The following is a 22,142-nucleotide window of genomic DNA, read 5'->3' on the forward strand; positions in this document are numbered from 1 at the left end:
TATTACCATACTGCCCCCAAACCTGGTAAGCGCCTAGGCCTATTTTAGAGTCAGTTCACATAGTGTACCTCTGCAAAAAATGTTATGGCATGGCCATCAATTCAAAGGGCGCCTGAATAATGAGGCATGTCTTACAATTAATTACATGAATAGAAGTACATGATGTTCTATAAAGCAAAACACGGATTTGGTTGAATTTTAGGTAGTACAAGAAACAAGATTTTTTTTATTGTTTCAGAATTTAATTTGTTTATTTGAGAACCTGGTCACTTGTCAAGTTCCTCCAACATTAAAATGGTGCAAAAGGTAGGGTATGGTCAGGCTGATTTTAAGATCCACACCAATTTAAATGCTTCATTCAAATAATGTTTCTCCGTCTCTAAACAAAAGCACACGTTAGGTGGACGCTCCCATTGAACATCATCTGATAAAACCTGATCTAGAGGAGGGATGTGCATATATTCATATAGATACAGACCATGGTAATGTGTATTGTTTCCAATGATACATACTAGTCACGTTCTACTACGGGGCTTTGTTTGAGATCGCAGATCTTCAGTAAGGTGCAAACAATGGTGGTAGCTCACATGCACCACAGGAGATTGATGCAAATGGTCGGCACATACCATAACCCAATTAACGGTAGTCTCCAAAAAATAAAAAGAGGTCCAAGACTGATGGCTACATTATAAAGTGAGGTAAATCTAAACTTGCCCGAAGTGTGACCATCTGGGTATTTAAAGACAGATTAAAACGTTCTGGCTTCGGAACTACTTCCTCATCATTGGAGTTGCTTCTTTCATCCCTTTTTATTATCAACAAAGCTGCCTGTAACGTCCTTTCAAGTTACAAACAAAAGGTTGCAGCATCCCCTTTATGAGGGTAGAACCAAGTTTGTGATCGATTCCAGTCAAGGGAATACAACACACTGGGCAACATTTTAAAGTCATCACATTGGGACTATGGTGACATTTGTAAAAGTGGAAACCTTGGACCTAGATTGAAGAAAAAACAGCCTCTTTATGCAACTAATCGAACACTGAATTGGGAAGCAAGGCCTGCTGGTACATGGATCCTTTGGCCCTGTTCCATAGCCAACCTCAGGCATATTTAGATTCTGGCTTATATTGCTGGGAGGGCTACCTAGAGACTCCCTAAACCATTCAGTGCTGATCACAACACTATATTTCCTACAAAACTGTAACTTTCGATACTAAAGTAACTGGATGCCTGAGTGCAAAAGCACTCATCACATACGGTTTACAGATTATTCTTTTAATGGGATTTCACTGTTTTAATATTAGTAGTTAAATGAATTAGGCGATACACAAAGACTAGGACACCAAGACAAACACATTCCTCATAAAGGTAGTTCAAATCTCCATGAAACCATATTCAAAAGGACTAACTCCTCCTCTGATTCAGAGGCCACCTCAGAATCTCCCTCAAATGTACGGCACAGATTATTGCAAGAAAATGAAACATCACTCCAATCACCACAAATATCTAAAAGTGTGAAAAAAAGAAATGAGCTAATGTCTCAGAAATGTCTAGGATTCCATAATGAAATAAGGACCATTCCCTTGCCCAAAGCATATACGTCTGACCAGGTGTTTAAAACATTAGTAATGTGAGTAATTTGATCATACTTAAAAGTAAAACATTAAAAGTATGCCACTTACTTAACAAGGTGATATGGGCTTACTGAGCTAAAAGTTTACAGTGGAAAAGAATCATTTATTTTGGACCGGTTTATTATCACATATTGTATTTGGGGCACTATCTTTTGAATGCAGGTCTTCATTTTCGAAGTCTGGTAAATTAAGCAGAACAAGGGGGGAAATTAAACTGCATGCAACTATGCCCACATGTGTGATTAAATTTAGATCCATATTCCCAACACCCTAGTGCAATGCTAATGGAGCACTAGTTACAATCAATTGAGTGTACTTCACAAAGTACAGTTATTCTTCCAATTAAGACAGCCAATGCAGAGAAGTGACAAATACCTGCAAATGCATCATAGACACACCTTCGAAACTAGACTGCCTAACTCTATAATCAATTTTTGCTGGCAACAGCTTTAATTGTTGTGTCTGTGAGGTTTAACGTTGCTAAAACCTCAGTTCCAGCAAAACTTGTAGACACAAACTTCTCAAGAGTCACTCCATCCCCTCTGCTGTACCTTCGCTTGTTAAAAACTCAGACCCTGTAAAATTCACATTTTGAAAAGTGCCCATTGCTTCTTGGGGTAACATTTATTTTACAAATTTCTGTACACCTAATGCTGGGTATGACTATGTTTTAGGGAATTTAAAGAAAACTATATTAATCATGCATAATATAAAAAATGGCTTAATTCAAGGCTATATAAATAATAAATAGTACTGCGTGCCAAGTACTAAGTTTAGTTTACTGCGGGTCTCAAGAGTTGAGAGGAAGGAAAATCTTCTATAGCAAAACAAAGGTTCGCCTGAGGTTATTGAAACATGGTGGTCTGTGTTGAAATGACAACAAGGTGGGTAATATAGAAACTCAATTGCTTCATAAAGGCAATTAATGTTATTTGAAAGTTGGTAAATTACCCCTTTCATGTTTTCAAATGTTCAATGCAAGAGTTGAGGCAGCCCCAGGGATGAAGTCATCGTCTGGTCACTTTATTTCAAAAAGTTCTTTATTTTTCTTCATAATAAACACTCAACAGCCAACGCTTTTCGTTCCTGTGAAAGGAACTTCCTCAAGGCGAAAAATTGTATGAATAAATTCGTAGAGTGGACCCAGAATGCTGGCCTTGGACGTAATTGCCCCAATCCTTTTATTTCTTATTCCTTCTTAATTTTCAATACCATGATAAATCTTTTCTCAGAACTGTACATATGCGTAGATAGACTTAGGTATGTCAGCATCTGTCACGCCGTCGTAGCTTCGGGAAGGAACAAATCCACAGAAATATTGTAGAAGATAAAGATAAAAGACTGTACTGTGGGTCCTTATGTCAGTAACCATGGAAGATCTTGATAAATCTCAGACACATGGAATCAAAAAGACGCGCAGAGTCTCGGCGTCCCGGTACCAAGGTCACCATTGTGTTCTACACGTTCATATTTGAACTTATGTATGCCGTTTACCACTTAAACTCAACAAATATATTTTTGATTAAATAGTAAACTAAACTTTGGTCTAATCCAATACCAGAACGTGAAATTTGGCTATTTCTTTTACCACACAGGAGGGAGCCGAAGACCTGAAGAAACGGGCCATTTGCTTAAAATTGGCAGATGTGTTGATGCCCCCCCCCCTAAAGTCCCCTCCAGCTGAATTAAAATGTTTGCATATTTGGGCTACCCGAGGAGTTCCGAAATCGGTGTCACTGGCGTGAAAAAAGTGTTGCACTATTTCGGACTGTCACTCCGGCGCCATTCCTGCTGGCATCCATTCTGTCAGAGGCCATTATGTTACCCATGGCAGTCCCAGGGATGAAAAAGTCCACAGAGCTCGCACTAAAGGGACAATATTGTAATTTTTTATCTGAAAAACACCGTGGCCTGACTTTCCTGCTGTCTACCATTGCAAAAGATGTTTCTGTAGCCAATACCGTCAATCTGTAAATGACTGCATTGATCTCTTATACGTTTTGTCACTTATTTTTCCTGATGGGACATTTCCTGAGAGCAAGACAGCAAAATGCACAAAGGTGAAAGAAGGAGGACGAGAAAGATGAAAAACGGTGAAAGCAAGAACCAGCAAGGGTGAGCTAAAGGGACAGTGTGTCTGGTAGCAATTGAAAGAGGCATGAGGTCGGACACTGGCTTCTGGGCAGGGGTTTGGGCACCTAGCACTCATTCTTTTATAGTCTTATAGCCCACTGCTGAAGGTTATACAGGTTGTTAAAGGCCCTGAACCATAACGAGAGAGGGCCTTTAACAAGCAAAATAACCAAAGGAAGAAGGGCTATAAAACTATTTGAACATTTCATTCTCTGAGGGTAGGATGTTCTAAATTAAAAAAAGAGATACATGAAGACAAACATTGGAATTTTGGAGCTCCGGGCTCATCTCAGCCATTATACACCCAAAGCTACTCTGCTGTCTCGAAAAGAGTTCTCAACATTCCAATGTTCTAATATTGTCTTAGAGCCTACCGTAGCGGGCTCTACTGGCCATTAAAGTCCCACTCCAGCGTTCAAGGCCTGCATTGAAGGCGAGGGCCTTTCACAAGGGAGCGGGCCTTTTATGTCCGGTAGAGCCCATTAAGGAGGGCACTAAGGCTATTAGAACATTCCATTACAGGTCTGGTGGCTTAGTTAACTAATGCATTCACTACAGGGGCCTGTGTTCGACCTCATGGTCACAGGTGCAATTCTCAGTGGGTCCACTCAGCCTTTCATCCTTTCGGAGGTCGATAAAATATATACCATTGAGTTGGGTAACAATATACATCTGTTATTCAGCACCAAAAAGCCCCTTTAGGGTGAACGTGCGCTTTAAAAATACACGTTATGTTATGTCATGTTCTAATTTGCACAAAAAAAGGCCTCACGGAGCCCGAGGGGGTTAAATTCCCCTTGTGCTCTGTGAACAAGCATTGGAATGTTGATGCTCCGGGCTTCTACTGGTCATTAGAAGCCCAGGGCACTCCATTTTATCAGTGGAGTGCTCAACATTCCAATGTTCAATACAAATTAAACACTGGTTCTACTTGAAAACTACAAATATGGACTCGAATCATGTGAATTTCAATAGAAAAACAGGCCATCCTCAGTACTTACATTGCTTGCATGGGAGAGCGGCTGGGACTGCTGTCGCTCTCAGTGCTATTCGAATGGTCCATCACTCCATTCAGCTCTTCTCTCATTGCACTAGCAAAGTTGCTCAGTGTGGGATTTCCCATGGAAGCCGTAGTGTATAGAGGTATGCTATTCTCAGCCATCGATGCCTGCAGACGAAACAGCAAGCTATCATGACAAATCAATCTCCGTAATGTTACAAAACATTACTCCTTTCAAACCAATGTTGTTTTAGCCACTGAAACAGTATTTGTATGAAACCATTAAGATTAATATACTCTCCTTCACACATATCTATTGTTTTACTTTAAGGAGATTGTGCTTATTAAGAAAACTCGTTGCAGATATGGAGGCAACCCCTTTCAGAGTGCAGATTCAATTGAACAAGTGCCACATTGGAATAATGACCATTCTGTGACACTGCATACCAACTGAAACAAATCTAAAAACAACTATAGGTTTATTGTGCTAAAGTAAAGCCATTTATGGCACAGCAGACTTGGAACTTTTTTGCTTAAAACAAGGATCAGCTCGTTTCTCAAAGGAAACAAGGGTGGCACACCCAACTGTTCTGGTAAGATTGCAATCCTGGAGTAGCTGTTTAACTTATGACATTACCTACACACTTCAACATAAACTAGTTAAACACAAGTATATATAGGTGAAGCTGCATGGGGTGGAGTGTATCTTGACAGTGCACGGTTGCGACTGAATCCTGCTTCCCACGGTCACCCATGTTTTATTAGTGTCTCTTCACCTTTCTGTAGCCTACCAGGATTTTCAGATAGGTCAGTTAGTAACAATGCAATTATGGAATCTAACTAGTTGAACCTTTTAAAGTTGTATAATGCCTCACTATTTTCAACCTTATTAAGGGCATTTTTCCTAAACATGTACTCAGTGAAGCCTAGATAAAGAATTAGATGTTCGAACACGGACAAGAAATTAGACTTCGATTTATGTTAATTTCATAAGATTTGTATTTGGTATTTTTCGAAAATGGGGACTACTTCTATTTGAAGCTTTCTCTGTAAAGACGTTCGGCTGAAATGCAATCTGATAGATTGTCAAATATGTATGCAGATAAATTACTATTTAACCCTATGGATCTAGTGTGCGCTCACTGATCTAGACCAATGCATTAAAGCAGGACTAAAACTATTTTTTTCTTCCACACTACTCACCACTTGGATCTCATAATTCAATATTGTCGTTGGCTTTTGCTGTGCTAAATCAAGTTTTGAAAATTGCTCTAAGAAGTACTAATCTTCTCGAATTTTCCAGAGACTCCGGAATTTTATTCGAATATTAGTCTTCTATTCCTGTTTATGAATCTTACTGTCTAAACAGAGTTTTACTGAGGAGAAAAGGAGTACTGTTGTGCAGAACAATGCCCTGTAATTAGCTGATGGCATCAAATAAAATTAGAAACAATTTAAATCTTGATCCTGAAAGTCTGCAAACAGCAATTCACAATTCTGAGACACATCTTATGCTTTCCACTTTCAGATCCCTAATTTATAAACATACAATGGGTTAATGTTACCTTTCATACAGATTCAGGCTTCCTGTATTGGTGAGTGTACGTATTAAATATATTAAACACTATTGATTAACTCTGCAGGTTAACTAAACATCAGAAACGCTGATGAACAATTGCACCCTTGTGCACTCTTTTTAGGTAATGTCTCAAGCCTCACAAGCATTATTTTCGGTGCACTCCGGTTTCTTTAGGTGTTTGAAATTTGAAATAATGACAAACGATGACACATGTTTTGGAAATAAAGCGTGGTTGCTATTCCTGCTATGAATACTAATTGGAATTAGTCACACGGTTAACAGAATCTGATGGAATAAGGGATCATTTCATTTTTGCCTTTCAGGCTCATGAATATAAAATGTGCTTGCAAGCTTTATACTAATCAATAGAGAACAGCCTTTAAAAATTACACTTCACAAGACCCAAGGGACAGTAAGTAACTAACGAATGGCATTTACAGTTGCTTCATTGAAACAGGCTTTCAGGTTATTGCTGTGTGTCTTATAATAGGTTCTGATGTCTGACACTAATTCATAACAACATCACAGCCCTACACCATGTGAAGCCAATACCGCAGTTACATCACTGCCATATTCCACACTTCAAATTCTACAGATCATTCTTGGGAATTAGTTGAGGCACTAGTTGGTATAACATTTTGGAGCTTTCCATTTGATTGCATTTTAGTACTAATCATTATTAGTGATATTGTCGGCAAGGGAACTATGTTGAGTGTATTGGGCTGAACTCCGACCAAGCCCACCAAAACTGCTTCAGTGGCTTTGCAAAATAATATGTTTCCGATTTTTTTTTTTTGAAAAAAAGAAAAATGAAGATGCAAGTGATCGTGATTATTGATCTAATTCAACAAACTTCAAGAATACAATCTTTGAGGACAAAGAATAACTGTAGACATTACTGGCCTGAAAAGTGCACCATTAAAGAAATGCAAGTTGTATAAACATGCATAATTCAATAATTCAAGTTAGGAATTTACGTCCAGATTCATCAAGCTTAATTGCGCTCGCAAAGGGCCAGATTCTGAGAATCTGGCCCTTTGCGAGTGCAATTTTTGCATTTGGGATTCATCATCCTAAATGCAAAATTCGCTATTAAAGAATTCGCACATTTGCGAGGAATTGCATTTAAGGAATCTTTATTTGAGATTCCTTAAATGCAATTCATGAACCATTTTCAAATTGCGAAATCGCAATTTTGGGCCGCTATTTACCGCGAGGTAAAACCTCGTGGTAAATAGCGAAAACTTAGAAAAATGCACCTAAGTGCAATTTTCTAAGTTCTATGTTACACACACACATGTCCTTGGGACATGTGTGTGCGTAACACCAGCGTCCAATTTCATTTCAGGGGTGCAACAGGGTGTCCTTTGGACACCCCTGCACCTTTCAAATCGCAAACTCAAAATGCGAATCGCTAATAGCATTTTTTTTAAGTTGCATGTTACACACACACATGTCCTTTGGACATGTGTGTTCGCAACACCAATGTAGATTACATTTCAGGGGTGCTACAGGGTGTCCTTTGGACACCACTGGCACCCTAGAAATCGCTTCCTTATTTGCGATTAGCTAATTGCTAATCGCAAATAAGGAATAACTCCCCATTCATTCCTATGGGCCTTAGGCCCATAAGAATGAATGGGGAGTTATTCCTTATTAGCAATTAGCTAATCGCAAATAAGGAATCAGTTGGAATCGCAAATTCAATTGCGATTCCTACATGAATCCCGTTTTGCGAGTCCTTAATAGCGAATCCTTAAAATTCGCTATTAAGGACTCACAATTTCTTGCCTTGATGAATCTGGCCGTTAATGCGGTAATTCCCATACCGAAATTCAACATAATGACTACTTGAGGATGAGAAGACGTGTAACTTACTGAACTGCTGTAAAGGCTTTCTTGAATAACCAAGTTTTGATGTATTTCCTAAACAAAAGCAAAGGAGAGAGCAGGTGAGCCTAATCTACAGGGGAAAGGAGATTGACATACATAGCAACAATTTAAAGAAGGTCCATCTTGTCTACAAAAAACACCAGAGACTAACAGTATGTATATTCCAAGTTTGGAACATCATTCCATTCATGCAAAAAATGACGGAATTAACAATTATTATGTTCTCCATGTGGAACCAGGATCATGTTGCTCAACACACATTTGAAAAGTTATATCTAGAGGCTTAGACCCACTTCTGGTGTAGACATTCTGTTTGCCATGAGTTCTAAAAAAGATCCAGCTGCAGTCCTCAAAAGATGGGTAGAGCTTTCCAGCCGGATCATAAAGAGTGTATATAGTTTACATTGGTGCATGGGAGAATGCATTTTTGAGAGCAAGATTTGATTTTTTTTCTCTATGGAGAAAACATTTTTCTCATTTAGAAATACTCCTTGCCCGACATCGCCACCAATTTTGGGGATATTCCTCCTAAGCAGACTCATGCACTTGACAAGAGTACACTTTTGACCACAACCCAGGAGGAAACGGGTCAAAAACTCATGAGATATCTGCATTCACCATACTCCAGATCATTGTGAGCATATTTACTGAAACATAATATTAAGCCATAGTGGGAGGAGTACTTTGTGTAAGTAAAAAGATACACAGGTGTAAATACACTTTTTGTGAATTACAAATATGAATTTGCACTCTTAAATCATACCATATGCGCAGCTAAGCTTATATGCACAAATATGCACCTAACCTTTGAACCCAATGAATGGTGACCTTTAAACTGAGATATGAATCTGAAAAAATGTACTTCAACCTTTGGGAGCTATTGTAAAACTACAGCTGCCAAATATTTTCATTTTGCTGTATTGCCTAATTAGTTTTACATTGGTTAATTGTAGTTTAGATGCATTTCTACGTTTTATTTTCTTTGGGAAAATATGAGGTATAGTTCAACTTTTATAAAACTTTTGATTTGTCCAGTAGAAATAACTGGCGATTCTTCTTAAGCAACCAAGAAAAAATTCCTGTGACTAAAAATGACATTACCACTCAGTGAAAAAAGGAGGGGCAGCTGAGCAGCTAGACTAAAGAAATACACATGTAAAAACCAAGCTTGAAACAAAATGCTTTTTTTCAGCAATCTCAGGGAAAAGATCAAGCTTAGGTCACAAATGATTTGGCATCGCTTACAGCGGCTGAAGAAAGCACGTGGTCTCATTGAAGTTGCCCATGTTTATGGTAAAATACGTGGTGACCACAGTAGTACAAACACCTGCAATTATCATGGATTTAACTGATTATGTAATACCCCGATTACATTGCGATAATACCACTTTAAATAATGTGCAATCTGTGACAGGTAAACACTAGTAGAAGCCTGGTAATAATAATATAGTAATAAATGCAGTAGTATAACAGTTGCCATAAGTTAGTACAAGCTGTTTCTATTAATAATATAAATCCTAAGATTACCACTGAATAAGGTACTACTCCTGGAGTTAGGACAAGAATATATACATCATTTTAAACAAAAAATAAAGAGGTTCTATAGCTATAAACTTTATTATGAATATTATAATCTTTCCTTCAATCCTCATAAATTCTCCTGCTCGGAACACACCATTTATAATTTTCTGTATGAAAAGGTCCGTCTTTTTGAGGCTTTGTTTTGTGGGTATTTCTTCCCCACATGTGGCCAATTAGTGTGACATTACCCTGAATACCCCCCAAACCTTAGTCTAACTTAAACATACTCATTCAATGATTTATCTTTCATTCATCCATACATCCCTATTCACATTGAAATAAGCAAAGAAGCAGATTAAATAACAAGACCTCAAAGAAGATAATTAATAGAACGTAATGTTTTTCCTCAATAGTGAATATTTAACTGTCCCAGTTATGAGAGAGCACTCATAATACCACGATGAGCGTTTCGTAACCCGCCCATGCGATATGGATGTCTGTAAATTATATTTTGAGTTCCGCATCATATAACATGCAGAAGTTCACTTTGCTTTCAAATGTGTTTCTTTGTGTTTTGTACGACAAGCTACATTTTAAAAAATGAAAAAAATATGCTGCCTTTTTAGGTCTCGCCCTGGAATTCGCATCCGAAGGATGCGTCCAGGGTCGGAGACTTATAGCTGCCTGACACCGGGGAATGAGGGACACAAAACTGTGACGAGCGTGGATTGAGCTGCGTGCACGCGCGTCAACATTCACGCATGCGCACATCACAGCCGCGCACATCACAGTCACAGCCACACCTCCTCCCTCCCCCCCCCTTCGCCGCCGCCGCCGCACCTACACACACACACACAGAGCAGGCTGTTCACAACACATGCACACGCAGGCAGACACTAGCGCACACATACAGACACACACTACACCTCCCCAGGCGGCCCCCCCCCCCGCCCGCCGCCGCCGCCGCCCCCCAGCCGCCGCCGCCCCCGCCCCCCCAGCCGCCGCCGCCCACACACGAGAGTACACGCACAGACAATCCCCCCGCCCCGCCCCGCCTGCAAGCTCTCACTTACCGGCTCGGTGTGCAGGTTCCTGGGCCGTCTTTTGGCACGCCGCAGGGGTCTCCTCACCACTCGGGAGCCCCGTGTTGCCTCTGTTACCATGCAGTCTGCCCTCGCTCTTTCGCCCGGTCTCTCTGAAGCGCCCCGGGACTTCAGCGTGAAGCCTGCATGTTTCGGACGTCCTCCTCGGCAGTTACTTCCTGTTTCTTTGACGAGCCCCGCCCACGTCCAAACAAAGGCTGCCTGACTTCCAGAGTGCGCCCGCGATGAAGAGACGGCCATTTTGTCAGCACACAAGCACCTAGCACTGTGTTTATTTGCATACTGGACTGTCACTGTGCTTTCGGTAACGACGTACAGCTTCGGAGACTGCACACGTTGTAAGCATATTGTGGTGCACGTACAACAGACAGCTGAGTGCATAATCAATCTATGTGAGCAAAGAACATGTTTTCATAACCCTTGCTATCCTTTCCATTTAATTGTTTTGTTCCATTATTTGATTACATTTCCTGATATTTGACAAATGATTTCCGTGTACATGCAGAGGATTAAGCAATTGCAGTGAAAGGACACGCTTATGATGCTATCGCTAATTCTGTGGTTTTATGTATGTCCTGGTGAAATTTCTGTTACACAGTGTAATCTCAGTTAATTTCTGGCATTTGCTTTACATTTGTGATGAAATCATGGCAATTACGTGATTACACCGTGACCAGATCAAGTAAAGAAGCTTCTGTTCGGGTCAATATCCCATGGCATAAACACAGGAAACAAGGTTTGCAAAGAGAACGTGTGCAGATGCTGTTCGTGCACGCGTGATTTTGCGACTTTTTCTTAGTGCAAAATATGTCCTTGTATCCAAGAATGAATGCGAGGATGTACATGGCAAAACAGCTGCCAAATGCTGGACCGATGTTTTTTTGTTATTTCGTGTACTTATTGAAGAATTCCATGTATTTTTTGCAAAAGAATTTACGCAAATATCGCACACTCCTAATATTATATTACATTTCCTATTAATTATCACACACCATTTGCACACAATTGCTAAGGTTATTCTTTCTGAAGGATTTATCTTCATGTTGGGTTTTTTGTTTTCATTATGACGGAAATGAACCTCAACTACGCAGCTAGGGCATGTTTAAAAAAAAATTATTTCTGAATGCAGTGCACATTTTGTGCCTTGCTTCTCTTGGAGCGTGGGGACGCAGAGCCTACATGGAGTGGCTGTATAAAGGACATAGCACCACTTTTTATTGAATAGAAGGTCAATATTTTATTAAGCGTAACATGAGCATACGTGCATAGAGGATGGGCTGGTGGAAGGCTGGGAGAGAATTACAGGCAGTGATGCGGAGAATTTCCCCGTGTTCGTTGATTACAGTTTCCAAGCAGCTGTGAGCACCAAGAGATTACGGTGCGTCCGCTCTTGTTCCTTGAAGACTCTTACTCTAGCGCTCTCTAGTTTGCTGTCTTGCCTGTGGGCATTTGTCCCCAGCCAGATTGCATCTTTAATCTGTGTGGTTTCTGCATGTCGTAAACTCTATCCCAATATTAATAGCTTTTTCGTTTTTTTTTCCTTTCTAATTTACATGCGCTTAATTTATTTCATGCCAGCCTTTTAAATCAGAAACGCGCTCCGATTAAGGTCCATTGAGAGCTTTACATTACTGTTGCATGTGTGAGTGCAGAGTGCGTGCAGAGTGACAGTGAGTGCAGAGTGCGTGCAGAGTAACAGTGAGTGCAGAGTGAGTGCAGAGTGAGTGCAGAGTGACAGTGAGTGCGGAGTGACAGTGAGTGCGGAGTGACAGTGAGTGCAGAGTGACAGTGAGTGCAGAGTGACAGTGAGTGCAGAGTGACAGTGAGTGCAGAGTGCGTGCAGAAACAGTGAGTGCAGAGTGTGTGCAGAGTGCAGAGTGCGTGCAGAGTGACAGTGAGTGCAGAGTGACAGTGAGTGCAGAGTGACAGTGAGTGCAGAGTGACAGTGAGTGCAGAGTGACAGTGAGTGCAGAGTGCGTTCAGAAACAGTGAGTGCAGAGTGCGTGCAGAGTGACAGTGAGTGCAGAGTGCGTGCAGAGTGACAGTGAGTGCAGGGTGAGTGCAGAGTGCGTGCAGAGTGACAGTGAATGCAGAGTGAGTGCAGAGTGACAGTGAGTGCAGAGTGAGTGCAGTGACAGTGAGTGCAGAGTGACAGTGAGTGCAGAGTGACAGTGAGTGCAGAGTGACAGTGAGTGCAGAGTGACAGTGAGTGCAGAGTGCGTGCAGAAACAGTGAGTGCAGAGTGCGTGCAGAGTGACAGTGAGTGCAGGGTGCGTGCAGAGTGACAGTGAGTGCAGGGTGAGTGCAGAGTGACAGTGAGTGCAGAGTGACAGTGAGTGCAGAGTGACAGTGAGTGCAGAGTGACAGTGAGTGCAGAGTGCGTGCAGAAACAGTGAGTGCAGAGTGCGTGCAGAGTGACAGTGAGTGCAGAGTGCGTGCAGAGTGACAGTGAGTGCAGAGTGCGTGCAGAGTGACAGTGAGTGCAGAGTGCGTGCAGAGTGACAGTGAGTGCAGAGTGACAGTGAGTGCAGAGTGACAGTGCGTGCAGAGTGACAGTGAGTGCAGAGTGACAGTGAGTGCAGAGTGACAGTGAGTGCAGAGTGACAGTGAGTGCAGAGTGCGTGCAGAGTGACAGTGAGTGCAGAGTGCGTGCAGAGTGACAGTGAGTGCGGAGTGACAGTGCGTGCAGAGTGACAGTTAGTGCAGAGTGCGTGCAGAGTGACAGTGAGTGCGGAGTGACAGTGCGTGCAGAGTGACAGTGCGTGCAGAGTGACAGTGAGTGCAGAGTGACAGTGAGTGCAGAGTGCGTGCAGAGTGACAGTGAGTGCAGAGTGTGTGCAGAGTGACAGTGAGTGCAGAGTGCGTGCAGAGTGACAGTGAGTGCAGAGTGCGTGCAGAGTGACAGTGAGTGCAGAGTGAGTGCAGAGTGACAGTGAGTGCGGAGTGACAGTGAGTGCGGAGTGACAGTGAGTGCAGAGTGACAGTGAGTGCAGAGTGACAGTGAGTGCAGAGTGAGTGCAGAGTGAGTGCAGAGTGACAGTGAGTGCGGAGTGACAGTGAGTGCGGAGTGACAGTGAGTGCAGAGTGACAGTGAGTGCAGAGTGACAGTGAGTGCAGAGTGACAGTGAGTGCAGAGTGACAGTGAGTGCAGAGTGACAGTGAGTGCAGAGTGCGTGCATAAACAGTGAGTGCAGAGTGCGTGCAGAGTGCAGAGTGCGTGCAGAGTGACAGTGAGTGCAGAGTGACAGTGAGTGCAGAGTGCGTGCAGTGACAGTGAGTGCAGAGTGCGTGCAGAGTGACAGTGAGTGCAGAGTGCGTGCAGAGTGACAGTGAGTGCAGAGTGACAGTGAGTGCAGAGTGACAGTGAGTACAGTCACTCAGCACCACCACATTATCACTCAGAACCACCACAGCACCACTCAGAACCACCACAGCACCACTCAGCACCACCACAGCATCACTCAGCACCACCACAGCACCACCACAGCACCACCATAGCACCACTCAGCACCACCACAGCATCACTCAGCATCACCACAGCCCCATTCAGCACCACCACAGCCCCATTCAGCAGCACCACAGCATCACTCAGCACCACCACAGCACAAATATGTTCTCTCAATGTTTCAAGCTTTATTACAAATGTCACAAAAAGATGTTAATATTTCACTTCTGTTCTTGGATTTCGTTACAATAAAATACACTGAACATAATCTTCACAAAAGTTATTTACAAAAGTTTAAGCTATTGCCATTATAAATTACAATCACTTTTATTAAGTATTAAAAAAAATTAAAAGCCATTGTTATTTGTAATATCAATACATCTAAGTCACGTAAATACAAATGTTGCATTACAAATGCTATAGGTGTCACATTTGCGAAAGTTATAACTATTGGCATTGTAAATGACAAAGCTATTAATTTAGCTATTTTCAAAACCAACACATAAATGAACATTTGGTGAATTACCATTAAAATATTTGACTTTTTTACTAAGATATTATTGTACTCTTTTATGCAAACAAAATTTAGATACTGCATAAATAACTTTAATAAAACATATTTTATATATAGCTTTTTAGGTAAAAAAATAACTATAGCACAAAGCAAAAAACAATTGCCATTTACAATGCTAATAGCTCAAACTTAAATAATGCGAGACCTATTGCATTGCAAATGCTTGTTAATGCTGTTAACAACAGAAGGTTATGTGATACAATATTCTATCATTCAACACATTAATAGCTGTGCTAGAGTAATTACACTTTCTGAATTTTTGCCGCAAGTGAAATTCAGAAATAAGAGTATAGAAATTATGATACTACTGATAAATATTAATATGTGAACTTTTAATTTTTTTTTCTACTATATTCAAAATGTGAAGCAACTAGCTAATGCTGAAGAAGCCAGATATGTGTATGCCTCCAGGGACTATGATGCTTTATGCACTTAAGAAAAAACTTTGACAGGATTAAAATTTAATATGTAATTAGAAAAGGGCTAATATATTTTGAAATGCATGGAGAAGACAAAAGCATCTGTGGATCATTTGGTGCATTCATTATCTTACCTGTAAAGCAGCATTGAGAGGCGTACTGCAGTAGGCATGGCCGGTCTGTATGTTTTTAATAAGAGATGGGCTACTGCATAAAATATATGAAAAGGAGGCGTTAAATCGGTCATACACCATATTTCATGCCTTACTAACTTCATTCTGTATAACCTTATATTATCTGTACACTTTTAACATTTAGACAATAAAGCCCCAGAAATGTAACCCTATACATTTTTCAGCTTAAAGGAGGATTATAGTATTCCTCCTAGTCCCAAATTAGTCAAGCATCATAATACAGTGTTAACTTATAGTTGTTACCCCACACCTCTTAATGTTCTACTGGATATAAGTGGGTGTTCATCCCTAGCTAAATTCATAATATTAAAACCTGACATCTTATCTGCCTCCAAATATCAATCTTAAAATAATTAACTGCAATGCTGATCATTCAATGCTAAATTATATTTGAAATAAAAACGGTATATTTAAGATTACATACCAGTATCTGTCCTCTCTGTAGGCATTAAGTAGAATTTACTACAGTTACTACAAAGTAAGGCAATCTGTATACGCACATTAAATAACATATTGGCATAGCTCAGATATTATTGATTTCATTTTCAGTAGGTTAGATGACTGAGTTAATGTAATTTATATCTGCTCCCTGGTACAGCTACCTTAATAGATTTTTACTAATTTCATGCCGTGATCGCATGGAATAGAAAAGGTGATTTTTATGTGCTTACTTCTTTTTAATCAAAATGTTCGATGATAGAGTATGCATTGAAATGTTTACAAAGGTAAGTGGTGTTCAATTGGCTCAATATGTCAAGTTTGGTGTTATTTGTTTTTCTTCATTACTGCTATGAAATATAAGTTTAGTGGCAGTTTATGTTCATAATTTACAAAATTGTAATTTCTATAACAGAGACTGTGATGGCCCTACAAAATCTATTATTTTTTACGTTTGTCAAAAAGTGGCATCAGTAGTTTTTGAGTTTATGTAGATAAGGAGAACATTTACAAATGTTTAGTATTTCAATGCCTCAGTTATTGATGAGGCTTACCAAGACATATGGGTGGTCTATGGTTCCTTCTTTTGACACGTATGGGTAGAATGCATTAAGGTGTTTCCTTTAGGGCAACACAGTCACATTCAATGTCAGACACAGGTTTGGACGCAAGTGTTATGTTAAAAGTTACTTCAGCAACTTCAATCGGTTTCAATACAGATCACATGACATCAAATAAACTACTTGAAGCAGTTAGAAATTGTGCTCAATGTTTAAATGCACCCCTTTAGAATTTAGAGAAATAATAGTTGTTTGAAACAGTATATCTTATAGCTTACCAGTTTGCTCTTCGTTTCACCAAGGTTAAGAAATGAAGAGGAACATGTACCATTATTAAAAGTAGCAATTACCTAATTGCGATTTTTTCCAAATTGCAATTAATCGTTAATTCTAATGTATGAAACTCTTTTCAGTTTCATTAGCGATTGTCAATGGATCGCAAATAGATCAACCTCATGCATATTATTGAGGTAGGTCGCAATTTGCAAGCCATTAGGAATCTACTCCATCACAGAGATGGTGGCCTGCTGAGGTTAGCAGACCACCATGTCTGCGATTGCTTTTATATAAAGCAGTCTATTTTGTTTTCAAATGCAGCCCGTATTCCTTAACCCGTAGCATGCCTCCGTCAGACGGCCCCCGGCCGTCCAACCTCACAGTCGGCGTGTGTGTCGGACGGCGAGGGGCCTTCCGAACGTGCACGCGTGGAATTCACCCGCACAGCGGGGGAATTACAGTCGCGCGCAAAGGGGTAAAGGAAAACAGGATGCATTTAAAAAGAAAAAATGAAACTTTGCGGTTTGATTTTTAAGATTAAAAAAATCTTTAAAACATTTTTTTACATTCTCAAATGGGAAGGGGCTCCCTGGGGACTCCATCCCATTTGCGAATGGGTTACCACCTCCTTCAAGGAGTTGGAAAAATATGAATGTTTTGACTCCTTCAAGGAGTCGGAAAATATGAATGTTTTGAGACAGTAATTTGGTCACAAAACATTCATAGATCCCATTTGGATTCAGTATTTGAAAGGGAAGCCCTAAAAACACCTCTTCCAAATACTGAATCACAACGCAAAGTGCGACTCGGTAACATGCTACCGAATCGCAATTTGTGTTTCATACACATGTAAAAGCATTTTTGAGCTTGGAAACGGACCAATCCACTGCTTCCGACTGCAAAAATGCTTACTACATGTGTCTCGAAATAGTCCTGCAGCATGTGGTGCAATGTACTTCCTTTTGAGGTATTATCTAAACATATCTATAATGGTTTATCCCTTAGAATGGGTTCAAGATTAAGTATTAATGTTCTATAGGGGACCTTTGTATCATAAACCAGTAGTTTATACGATGCTGGGTGTAATTTAATTGTTCCAACTAGCTTTTCTAGAATCAAAAATAGAAGAATTGCATTTCAGGTAACAAGAAGACAAGTACAAAGTACAGCCTCCTTTAGCCAAGACCAATGATTCTTTAGAAACCGATCATTTTGATAATACTGTAACTCAATAAAAGGTTACATTGACTAACACTGCTGCAAGTTGACCAATATAGAGGTTGATAAAACGTTTGGCAATAGTGCTACTAGCAATAATAAACTATAGGTCCCAGCTTCAGCAGATCGAAATGCAAATGTTGTCTGTGCTACTACCAGCAGCACCACTGCTAGTTGATCTAATACCACTTCTAGTGTTACTACTATTTGCTCTACTAATACCAATATTTCTAATAGGGGTAATATACAAGAACTAGGACTACTACTAGTGGTAGCACTAATACACAATAGAACATTAATACCATTGCTACTGGTATAGATACGTTATTACAATTACTATTTCAACAAAGAATCGTACTTCTGTAGTTGTACTACAACTACCACAAGTACCTTTACTACCTGTCATTACGAGTGCTATTAGCATTCAAACTGCTCGTAGAAGCAGTGTAATACCAATTACCACAACGAATATCAAACATGATATTAGTCTATGCTTTATTTTATCATTTCAACTTCAAGAAATCCTTTTATATGAGATAGTGCTAGAGCACATATTACCACACAAACTCACCAAGACACCTAAATAAGTGCACTTTCTGGTGGAGTTTTACATGATGATATTTCTTGGACTGAATAAAGCCCTCACATTAACGACTGAATAACTGGTCCAAAAGAGGTACAATTATCAAGGATGTAACGGGCAACATAATCACATTTTCTTTATTGGTTTAAAAAGAGGTTTCATGGCAAATAAACTGAAGTTTTAGATTTAATTACACAAAATACATAATATGTACTCCAAAGTCCACATATCTTGCTTTAGGAATCAGCATCTTTGTTCCGATTACACCCCTAAAATTGTTATGGTGTCACGGTCTTTAATTATACAAAGTACTATTTACAGTTTGCAATGCGAATGTGAGAGGGTGGAGTAAAAAAGGCAGAGGATTATCTGCATCCAGTATGTCAAAGTTTCAAATTTGGGCAAGCCAACTTAGAATTTTTTGTCTGAAGTCATATAAAGAAGTGCCACTCAGTTGAAAATGATACATGGATTCATTAAGCCTCAATACACTTATGTTTGTGGTGACTGCTAAATTTAATAACTATTTAATGTTTTTGTTTTAGTTACTATTTTATGTTTTGATGTATGTATTATTAAGTGTCTTATAGGACTATAACATTTAGTGAAGTTTTTTCCTTCAAGTATATGAATCAGTGTTTTCTACAGTTCTGCACAAATAATGTAATCCAAAAACAGAGCAAAGCATTCAGAGGATATTCATATTAACAAGTAAAGACATATAGGTTACTATTAATGCTCTCAAATGCAATTACTATACGTACATATCAGTCATTTGTAGAGAAGACAATATGGTGAAACACTTAAGGAAATGGGATGAGTAAACAAAACCAATCATGCAAAAGCAAAGCACATTGCAGCAGACAAAACTAAATCAAAGCAAGTAAAAGCTCTTACTGTGCAGCAAGCTCGTCAAAGTGTTCATCAGGGCAGTATTTGCGAGGACGGCCTCGTTGAACATGGCGGCCACGCTTAAACTCTTCATCATCAACAGTCCAAAAGGACCCAAACTCATCCTCTACTCTGATAAAGCACTTATGCAGCGAAAGGTTGGTGCGAATGGCACCCTGGGACAAACAAGCAGCAAAGAAGATGGAAATGAAAACAAAGGGGTAAGGGAATCAGACACAGTACAGACACCAAACAGGCAGTAGGGGAGAAAATAAAATGCAATAAGAATAAGCAAATGGTTTGTGCGGGTTAAATGCACTGCCGCCTAGAAACTATGAGCATGTGATGCAACAGACACCAAGCAAGCAGGGACAAGGGAGGCAATGATGCACAAACAGTGATGAGATGCCTTGTTTCCCAATTGCACACATTAAGCCACCTTTTTGCTAACACCATCTAGCAGCCACAAGCCTCTATGTTAAGTTGAACGTGAGCATGATCCATGCTAGGCTAAGAGGTTCAAACAGGGTGGACATACCCACTGATCTTTTGTGGCCTTCTTTTTTGGAATTCTAGTTCATCCACTGTCCAAACCGCCCCTTTTACGTTTTCTACTCGCACAAAACACTTGTGAAGGCTAAGATTATGGCGCACTGCATTCTGCAGCAGGTATGAAAAAAAAGAAAACATTCAACACTTTCTGTAAGAAAAAACTAGTCAATATGCAAGAACATCAGAAATCTTTTCAACAGTGTTTGCATGCAATATTGTCAGACCTTTTCCAAAGGTAACAGAAAGGGCTATTATATATAAACCAGAGTGTAAACTTTTAGCGCATGCAGTCACACACACTCACACACACACCCACACGCGCGTGCGCACACACACACAGATGTGAAATTAGCCTAGGAAATGTATTTCACTGGCAAAAACTGCACTCTTTAATATTCTTACATTTAGAAGAGAGCAAAGTAATACATGTCCATTTGTTGTCGTGAACCATACTGTCTACTTTAAAGGATGTGTGTGACATTTTCAATCTCAGTGCCATTCTGCTACCTGAATGATACAGAATATGAAAATAACCCTATGTCTGCACAAGTGGGAGATTATAAGACGTGTGGACGAAGGTTACTAATTGAAGATCTTAGGACATTGAATGATATCTTTCGTGTATGGTCAATGGAAAATCTAAAGGTCCTACATCACTGTAATCAATTACAATGGGCTTAGAGCAAAAATTAATAATTAAATGGTCAGCAGCTAATTAGAAGCCACCAACTTCGATGGCAGCTCATCCTAAATTTAAGGCTGTGATTCCAAACATAGGTTGGACCTAGATGGACATACAACACTACAGTTTTTCTGTTGCTCATCTTTGCTTGAAATTAACACAGAAACAACATTCAAGCAAATACAGGAGTAATGGGCTGAGCGTGCAGTACTGTGAGCTCAGGCTGGGTCTGCAGGATAGTGATCCCATGGTACAATGCGGCTCTAAAACAAATGAAAACAATAGCCGTGTCCATGATTACCATATGTCCATCTGTGAGGCATAACTATGGGAGACTCATATATCCCAACACACTGTTGTTTTTTTGTAAGAGCTGATGCCAACTAACAGGAGAGTGAGTGACGCGTCCACAGCCACAAGTCACAGAATGGCACAGAAAGAAATAAGATGCTCTAACAATGCATGATTGCTCAAGTTCAATATCTCAAACTGAAATTCAGTCCCATAATGTAAAGCATTCCTGGCACATGGGCTGGATTGGAAGAGGTCTGTTAAGGAGAAATTTATTGTGGTACAAGGGCATCTATTTAACCCCTTCCATGCTGGGCCGTTTCCGCCGCTGTGCGGTAAACAAAAGAACAGGGCGGGGCCGTGACGAACCCCAGCCGTCATCAGCACACGAGCGCTGCAGAGCGTGACGGCTGGGGTTCGTCACCAGCATGGAAGGGGTTAATTAGAGAACACAGAGGAGAGACATGGATCATCCTGCCTGCAGGTGTAGCATAATCAAAACAGTTGTTGAGGAAAGCAGTGATGATGGCAACGCAACTTGCACACCAATATTTTTGCATTTGTTGAGCCCAGCCCCTTCATATAAGTGAAGAAGGCTGGTCATAATGGAATTCTATGATGTATGCATATATGTATAGACCCAGTTGAAGGCGGTTGCAGAAACAAGTGGGTCAGGTTATCTTTTGCATTGTTGTGGACCACTCACATTTGTTACGTTTATTACAAAATGCACAAGAAAAATAAGAGAGACCGTTTTTGTCAAGCATCCTGGAGAGTCTGGAATCATCCCTTTCCATTTGTGCCGCTGCATGGTGGTCGCCAGTAGGTAGTTCTAGTTAGGACCTTGTTTCTATTCAAAAAGTGTATATTCTTTTGCCAATATCTTTGGCGTCATTTGACAAATCTTTCACAAAATTTTCAAAACTAATGGCCCACTCACTTTAGCTGCGGTATTGAAAATTTCGGGGTGATCCATCAAGCGGGGGCCGAGAAAAAGAGGGGGGGGCAAAATGCTTTTTCTCCATGTTAATTTCCATAGGACACTGTTGACGCAGCTACAGCATGAACTGCTGAACAGAATTAGACCAAATTTGGCAGACCGGTAGCTCTTGGTCCAGAATGCACTCTTTTTATTAAATGGTGTAAATTGATTCAG

The 22,142-nt window shown here is 40.2% G+C and overlaps 1 protein-coding gene across 23 annotated transcripts in view; it reads right to left on the reverse strand.

Moving 5' to 3' along the window:
* Window positions 1-22,142, reverse strand: part of FOXP1 (forkhead box P1) — an 875,723-nt gene that overhangs the window by 12,444 nt on the left and 841,137 nt on the right. For 22 of the 23 annotated variants that reach the window (XM_086938895.1, XM_086938901.1, XM_086938902.1 and 19 more), the window contains 4 exons: window positions 20,000-20,121; window positions 15,436-15,508; window positions 8,225-8,272; window positions 4,769-4,935 (listed from right to left, as the gene is read on the reverse strand). In XM_086938895.1, coding sequence (XP_086795021.1) covers window positions 4,769-4,935; window positions 8,225-8,272; window positions 15,436-15,508; window positions 20,000-20,121 — 410 coding nt within the window. Of the gene's footprint in view, window positions 1-4,768; window positions 4,936-8,224; window positions 8,273-15,435; window positions 15,509-19,467; window positions 19,638-19,999; window positions 20,122-22,142 lie in introns of all 23 variants that reach the window. The other variant, XM_086938915.1, reaches the window with a different exon arrangement.

The sequence above is a fragment of the Lissotriton vulgaris genome, chromosome 9, assembly GCF_964263255.1.
Source record: "Lissotriton vulgaris chromosome 9, aLisVul1.2, whole genome shotgun sequence".
Lineage (NCBI taxonomy): Eukaryota > Metazoa > Chordata > Amphibia > Caudata > Salamandridae > Lissotriton > Lissotriton vulgaris.